Raw genomic sequence first — 8,310 nt, 5'->3', positions numbered from 1 at the left:
ATACTAGTTAATACATAAATGATGATCAAACACACAAGAAATTAGAATATTCAATACAAATGGTATAAAATAGAAGTTTTTAAGTTAGAACCATAAACTGCAGTTTTCTCATTAAGTAATTTGATGTCATCAAAATCAAAATGAATTACATAGATACTGAATCATTGATACTAAAGGTGGGAATGCCAATGGCAAATACAAAATAGGGTAGATACTAGAACCATAGATGGAAAAATCTCATGGTTCATCACTGCTGGTAGTCCTCCTTGTCAAAATCATCAAAATCGCCACCATTGCCACTACTCTCTCCTCCATCCTCCTCATCCTCTATATCCAATCCAAGATCTACATCTGCTGGTGTGGAGGATGACCACTCATCATCAAAAGTGACCAGCTCTAGCATTGGTTCATTAAGATACAAGTTGGCTAATGCCAACTCAACACTGCTGCTCAAACCCATATCATCAAGAAACACATCCCACTTTTTTGTCTTGATCAGGAAAATTTGCTTTTTAGGACATTTGCTAAACTCATGTCCTTGTGTGTCACATGTCTGACATGTGGTATACAGATGCAGGCCCCCTGAGGGACATGTCCTGTTACTGAGCTTGTGCCTGTAAAATGCAAGCCTGCAATAGAGTTACAATGTAAACTTGACAATGCATTTGTTTTGAAAAAAATTGAATAAGGTAACCCAGCTCACACTCTTGGGATACCACCCTTGCATCATGCCAAATCACCCTCTAAAGCAAGGTTAAATTCTACGATGCCAAGCTTCAAAATTTGGGACATGTGCATCTTCTCCCTTTCAACAAACTTCATAGAAGTGGCTTACATAACGAATATCTAGAACAAACAATTCTTTAATAGGTTCTCATCTACACCATCTTATGCCATCCTCAGCAGCTCTCCCTTGATGTCATTTGTGATAACACTGCACAAATATGTTAGAACATCTGATCAGAAACACCATCACCTACCTCCATGTTTGACTTAATTTTTGGTTCTTAACGCAGAGCTATGATGGATTTTTGTCTGCTGTGCTCAGTCTTGACTCTTATGCCCATCCTATGCGAGATATTTGCCACACAGTAATCTTTTCTTTGGCAGAACAACCCATAACCCAATGATGAATGCAGGCCAGATTGTATATTCGAAGAAATTGCCTCACTTTACCAATAATCTTGACAAGAACACATTCCATCCTTAAAATGATGAAAGCGGTAGCTGTCCCTGACGACAATATAACGCCCTTCAATCATGGAAATAAACTTGATGGCAGTATGGCAATCCCCACAGAGACGAAGGTTCTTAAATATTCGAATAGGTTTCCCAAGAGGTATGCTAATCAACCCAAAGGAAACAGCCAGCTTCTCACTGTGGTAGCTGAGGGTATATTCCTTCTGCTCCTGCTCCACATCATGAAGCACAAAGTTTGTATCAGGAACATACCCAGCCTCTTTCATACGTACAGTCAATTCCTCCAACTTTGCATAGATATTCACCATATGGTGGTCAAATCTGTCTTCTGCAAAAAATGTATGGACTTTGTTCTTGACCTCGACCCAGCTGCATCCTGGTTCCTTTTTCACCCCCTTATCTCTCATTGTGTTTCTCACCTTTTTCACGTTATCCCACCTGCCAGCTGTGGCATAAATGTTGGACAATAAAACATGTGCTGAATCATTTTGTGGCTCCAATTCATGAAGCCATTCTGCTGCACGTTTTCCTATCTCTATGTTGCCATGAATTCTACAGGCACCAAGCAAGGAACGCAAGACCACACCGCTAGGTTTAAATGCCATTCCAACAATAACCCTCTCTGCCTCTTCAAGGCACCCAGCACGGCCAAAAAGGTCGACCATGCATGCATAATGTTCCATTCGAGGTGCTATGCCATAGTCTCTACTCATTAATTCAAAATAACTCCTACCTTCGTCTGCTAGCCCAACATGGCTGCATGCAGAGAGAATGCCAACGAACGTTATATGGTTTGGCTGGACGCCTTCTCTTTGCATTTGCTCGAAGAGATTCAAGGCTTTGTTGCCGTAACCATGTTGAGCATATCCAGTAATCATCACATTCCACGAAACAACATCTCCCTTAGGCAGTTTGTCAAACAAATCATAAGCATCCTCTATACTTCCACATTTGATATACATATCAGCAAGAGAACAACTGACAAATGCATCTGACTCGTAGCCATCAATAACAACGTTGCTGTGCACCTGCTTTCCAGATTCCAAGACTGCTATGCTAGAGCATGCCCTGAGAATACTTGCATAAGTGATATTGTCTGGCTTCATGCCTATGTGTCGCATCTGGGAAAAGAGTTTAAGGGCTTCTTCCCCATGTTGATTTTCAGCATACCGGGCAATCATTGCATTCCACGAGACTAAGTCGCGTATAGTCATTTTGTCAAAGAGCTTCCGTGCATCCTCTATGCTTCCACATTTTGCATACATGTTAAAAAGTGTTGTACCAACAGAAACATCAAACTCACATCCAATTTTGATAATGGAACCATGGATTTGCTTACCTAGGTTCAAATCCTCCATACACGAAGAGGCCATGAGAACACTAGCCAAGGCGATGTGATCTGCCTTTAAGCCGGCGGATTGCATTCGGTGAAAAACGTGCAAGGCCTCCAACCCATTCTCCTGCTGGGCATATCCTGCAATCATTGCGGTCCATGAAACCAAATTTAGTTGAGGCAATCTGTCAAACACTTTGTGTGCGCTGTCTATATTCCCGCATTTAGCATACATAGTGATCAGGGCATTCCCTACATGATTATCAAACTCAAATCCAGATTTAAGAACAAAGGCAGGTACCTGCTTACACAGATCCAGTGCCACCGGGGCGCTACAGGCCCGTAGGACACTGACAAAGGTGAACTGGTTGGATTTCATGCCTGTCCTGTGCATCTCACAAAACAGCTTGAAAGCCTCCCTGCATCGTCCATGTTGTGCGTATGCTGCAATTATTGCATTCCATGAGACCACGTCGCGTTCAGCCATTTTGTCAAACATCTGGCGTGCATCCATTATGCTTCCACATTTCGCATACATGTTGACAATATTATTTTCCAAATATATGTCTGGTTGAAACCCAATTCTGATGATGTGTTGATGAACTCGCTTTCCCACCTCGAGGGCTTTTCTGTCAATGCATTTCTGTAAGATGCGAGCATACGTATCAGAATCCAGAGGATCAACTCGCTCCACGGCGTGTAGACTGCTATGATTCTCTAGTAGAAGAAAATATTTTCTAATTCCAACAGAAAACTGCAAACCGTAACTTGAATCAAAGCTTCCGCGCCTGAAAACGGGCTTTCGTAAATGGTCTTCCACTAAGTGCGTTAATTTCTTCATGACTGATAATGGATAGCATTAAACCATCTATAGTTTGAATTACAATTTTAGAGTTTGTGATGTCCAAAATTTGGAGAATAAAAATCAGAACAGCGTGTACACTGAATATCTCCTACTTCACTTAATTTCAATCGGGCAATGCAGAAAAATGCAAATCGATTCCCAACATTAAAACCGATGAAATGTGTACGTGAAGACTTCATCGCTGATAGCCGATCCAAGCGCAAGAAATTGGAGAAACGCAAGAAGGAAATAGAGCGCCTCAAGGATAGGTGTGAGCATCTAGAGGAGGCAATCAAGCACATTCAATCCATCACAGAGAGTATGCAGGCAGAAGCCTCCACCAAGGACAGCCAAAAGGAGCAGCAGAAAGAAGATCACATGGAGGAAACTGTAAACCAATTTTGGTGTTAACCTTATGACCAGCAAAGTCTGCCTAATAGATGGCCTTTTTGTAAGACAGTATAGCAGATATCTTTTTCAGTATTTCATCCTCAAGCTAATCTCTCAGACTTCAAGGGCTTCGCCCCTTCTTAGTACCTCTTCTCTCACTCCTCTACCAGCATATTATGTATCTTTTCCTGCTTTCTGCAGTTTTTATAATACATGAGTACACGATCTTGTTAAAAAAAAAAAAACCGATGAAATGTGTAACATATAAAATATTTTACATTTGGATGAAGGATGGTGTATATCATATGTATGATGCATAGTTAAGTTTTATTTTCCTCTATAAAAAATGGTAGATATAATATGTATGATGCATATAATATGGATGAAATGTGTGACATATAAAATATTTTAAATTTGGGTGAGGGATGGTGTATATAATATGTATGATGCATATAATATCTATGAAATGTGTAACATATAAAATATTTTACATTTGGGTGAGGGTGGCAGATCTATTTTACACTTACTTAGATTGATTTTAATAAGTTGGTCCAAGTTTTATAATTAGAAAATGGGGTTATATAAAATTATTATATTTGAATTGGAGCTAACATTTTTTGGAGTGTAAAGGTTTTTATTACTCAATTAAGAACTAATTCACATTAATTTTGGTGTGAAATAAGACGGTGGAAAGGTTTAAAGAGGCTTGGGAAGAATGGGAGTGTATATTTGTAAGTCTAGCGCAATGGAATCTGAAAAACATTTCATTTTGGATTGTGATGCATTCAAAGGCATTAGAGAAAGTTATAGGAATATGTTATCATCAATTTTTGGCATTGTCTTTTCAGCTAGAAAATTATTGGAAAGTTGGGTCAGCTCATCATTAATTTGAATAAAAAGATGATAATAATTCTATAGACTATTTTTACTCTCGTGATGTTAAAATATCATTTCATTTCATATTTGTAAATTATATTGTAGTCGGTTTTTGTTTAAAAATATTTTAAATTCATATTAAAAAAATTATAATGTCTTTTTCATCTATTTATATTAAAATAATTTTTTAAAAATTAAAAATAAAATTATTTTTTTTTAAATAATAATTATTTTTTTATTACTATGAATATAGATTTGATATTTTATATGAGGTTTAAATTATATTTAAAAAAAAATAAAAAAAATAAAAAAATAAAAAAAAATATGATATTTTGTATGAGATTTAAATTATATTTATAAAAGAAAAAATAATAATAATAAAATAATTACCATCTTTGATTTGATGAATGCATGATACACCTCCACTGTCATGATTCTTTTCTTGTTATAATTTTGATGGGGAATAAGTTGAATAATATATAAATTTAATTTAATTTTGATAGCTTACAACTTACTGAAAAATGTCTATAGAAAGCATGTATTTGCGATCAAAGGAACCTGCATGTTAAACATTTACTTGCAGTCAAAGTAAAATATATGTGGTTGCTGAACGGCAAGTGATTATGCCAAAAAATAAATTACCTAAAAGGAGGGGAGGAGAGAGAATCTCACACCACATCATATTTTAAAAGCAGCGGAAACAACATCATATTTTAAAAGCAAACCAGGGGAGGAGAGTGAGTCTCACACCACATCATATTTTAAAAGCAGGGGAGGAGAGGAGTCTCACACCACATCATATTTTAAATTCAATAGTATACTTTTACTTTTTGGGAGGCTTCATTTCTCTGCACGCACTCATTTATAGCAAAACTGGGTCTCATTATTCAAGAAATTATAACATAATTTTAAATTAAAAAATTATCTCGGTTACAATTAAGTAAATTATTTTACTTCAATAAAGTGTGAACTCCCTAAAATATTAATAATAAAATAATATGTGTAACCATCTTTTATATGTTTTACGGGATGATAAATCATTCTAAAAACTTTTTAAAGGTGATAGATTTTTAGCAAATGTGATTTTTTTATTTATTTCTTAAATAGGTTAGAAGGTAGATAATGGTAGATTTTTTAGTTTTTTTTTTTTTAATTTATGTTTTTGAGAAGAGTTATAACGTTAAATCATATCATAATTTATTTGTCGAGGGGTTTCAAACCAACAAGTGTGGTTCCTCGTCATGGCAAGTTGAAGAACCAAAGCATGGCTACAGGATAAACAGAGAGAGCAAGTTATCTAACACCTATATTACGCTGGGTAAAGGGAAATATAATTATTTAATTAAATAATTAATTAGTTAGTTTTATCTCTTTTGTGCTTAAATGTAAGTTGCTTGCATTCAACTATATTGAGATTAAACTAAGAATTAACTAATAGACTTTTTTTATTATTTGAATCTTCAAAGACTAGAAAAAGACTAATATTCATGTTATTATATAAACTAATAAGAAGAAATAATAAATGAGTAATAACTAAATAGCCTAATTAGTTAGTTAGTTCTTTGACTTAATTCTTAGTTTAAAAAAAAAATGAAACATATTAGAAATGTAGCAATTTCTATTAGAATATAAATAAAAGTCAATGGAAAAATATAACTATTTTCAATTAGTTAGTTAATTCGATTTATAATTTTATTTATTTATGTTTATTTTGCTCAAGGTATAACAGAATTAATTGGGTTATCTATTATAAATCTTTTATCTATATTCAGGTATAACATATTTTTATTCATTTATATATTATGCTAAAAAGAAATAGAACTCAACTAAAAACAACTAATTCTTAATTTTAAGTAAGAAAAAAAATTAAGATTAAAATGAAGAAATAAATTACTGGATAAAAACCAAAAAGAAGAAAGGGAAAAATGGAAAAACAATCCAGAGGAGGGGGAAAGGACAACACAAGGGTCAGGGCAGGGAAAGGTGGACTAGGAAGAAAGGGCAGGGATCCAACAATTGTCCAGTCGTCATCCCTATTGAGATTGCTCGACTTTTTTTATTTTTTATAGGTTTGGATCTAGTTTTATAAGTTATAAATACTTAAATATTTGTATTTATTGTTAATAGTTTATGTTTATTTAAATGATGGTTAGAATTAATATGTATATTGTTGAAATATGGCAACAAGAATATTCCAATTTAATTTGTCTTTTAATTAAATTGTGAATTAAAATTGAATTTAGTCTTAATAGCTACTTGGAAATAATTAATTAATTTATTTTAAATTAATTAGTTGGAGAAATTCAAGTTAGAAGTCTTTCTGCAAGAGTTATCCCTTAAATTAAGGAGATAAGATTGAGTTATATTTGAGTTGTAACTAGTTAACTCAGTTTACTGAGTTAAGTCTAGTTAAATTAGTTCCAAACTATTTGAGGAACTAATAGTGAGTTAAGAGTCAGTTGATGCATTAATGCACTCAACTAGTGCTACTCCAATTAACTGAAGATTCCCTCACCAGAAACTCATACATGTCTATTCTGAGAAAGACCCAGTTGAGATTAATGTTCAAGGACAGTGCACTATCAGTTGCATGTGTTTTCTCATGCAGAAAACTCGTGCATGCAGTCAAGGATTCATCCTTGAGGATTGCACAGTTTTGAAGGCTTGTTTTTCCACTTGGTAATAGGCTAATCATCCACAAGGAATAGCGTAAGGAAATAGGAGATTAGAGGGCAGAGAGGAAGGCTAGAGAGAAGCCAAGATTGCCTGTGAGTATCTGTGAGGATTGTACTAAGAGCTGGCTAGCTGTGAGAGCTAAGGCTTTGTATAATTCCTATGTATTTCCACCATGTATGATAATACAATAGTGTGGGGTTTTTATCTGAGACTTTCCCCAACGTATTTTCATGTGTATTGTGCCATTGATTCTTCTTCTTCTAGTTATATTGTTCAGCTCGATCTTTAAGGTTCCACAAATTGATAGTAGAAGTAGGTTATAGTATTCTGCTTTGATTTATATCGAATTATCGGGTTAACCTATCACAGATTTTCTACATATATGTTATATTATTATTTTTGAATTGATGAATTTATATGTGTGAATGATATGGGGAAAATTTTGGTATTTTTTCAATATAAGTTTAATTTATTTATGTGACATGTTTGAGCTTATAATGAGTGTATTTTTGTAATGCTTCCAAATCAAGTGTCAAATTATCTTAAGTCAATAAATAAATATGACAACAAAATAGCAAAATAAAGAGAGTTAAATTAGAGTTTGCTCTCTGAGATTAATAGAGATCTACTTCACTTGAGGACTCATTATTGTATCACTTGTTTTAAGTGAGTTCCTTCATCTATATCAAATATTACCATGTCATGTGAGAGGATAATAGTGAAGAAGTCGATTGGTGGGCTAAATTTCGTCAACTCTAAAGAAGGGGTAACTTATGGTTAATGGCACACTTAATCAACAAACCATCACTAATTATTGATGAGTACAAAAGCACATTTAGTGTTATTAATCCAACACACAACATGCAACCTTGGTCACATAATGAGTCACATGGTTCACAACACAAGTCATTTAACTAAGTATTTGAATATTTATGAGAAGGGACATGAATCATGTAACACCCTCATCGCACATCTACCCAAGTAACTAGCC

At 34.4% G+C, this 8,310-nt stretch overlaps 1 protein-coding gene across 2 annotated transcripts; it reads right to left on the bottom strand.

Moving 5' to 3' along the window:
- Positions 1–402: 402 nt before the first annotated feature.
- LOC149166480 (pentatricopeptide repeat-containing protein At4g33170-like) lies at positions 403–3,996 on the bottom strand. Of its 2 annotated transcripts, none has more exons than XM_089432629.1 (2): positions 2,540–3,996; positions 403–2,440 (listed from the first exon to the last, which is right to left on the bottom strand). In XM_089432629.1, the coding sequence occupies exons 1-2, from the start codon at positions 3,372–3,374 to the stop codon at positions 1,173–1,175; spliced, it is 2,103 nt and encodes a 700-aa protein (XP_089288755.1). In that variant the 5' UTR covers positions 3,375–3,996; the 3' UTR covers positions 403–1,172. The 2 variants fall into 2 exon arrangements, with proteins under 2 accessions (XP_089288755.1, XP_089288756.1); XM_089432630.1 differs by having other exon boundaries at positions 403–3,176; positions 3,302–3,994.
- Between the last annotated feature and the right edge of the window lie 4,314 nt (positions 3,997–8,310).

Source organism: Pinus tabuliformis, chromosome 5_1, assembly GCF_031772625.1.
Source record: "Pinus tabuliformis cultivar Carrire ecotype Pingquan chromosome 5_1, CPIR1, whole genome shotgun sequence".
Lineage (NCBI taxonomy): Eukaryota > Viridiplantae > Streptophyta > Pinopsida > Pinales > Pinaceae > Pinus > Pinus tabuliformis.
Note: the sequence above shows the minus strand (reverse complement) of the source record. Positions and strands in the feature narration are given on the sequence as shown.

What these genes read in the sequence shown, in the direction of transcription:
- LOC149166480 (XM_089432629.1), bottom strand. Translation starts at nt 3,374, where the DNA reads ATGAAGAAATTAACGCACTTAGTGGAAGACCATTTACGAAAGCCCGTT. An exon ending in TATGGAGGATTTGAACCTAG is followed by an intron (nt 2,441 to 2,539) that starts GTAAGCAAATCC and finishes GTGGAAGCATAG; the next exon opens with AGGATGCACGGAAGCTCTTT.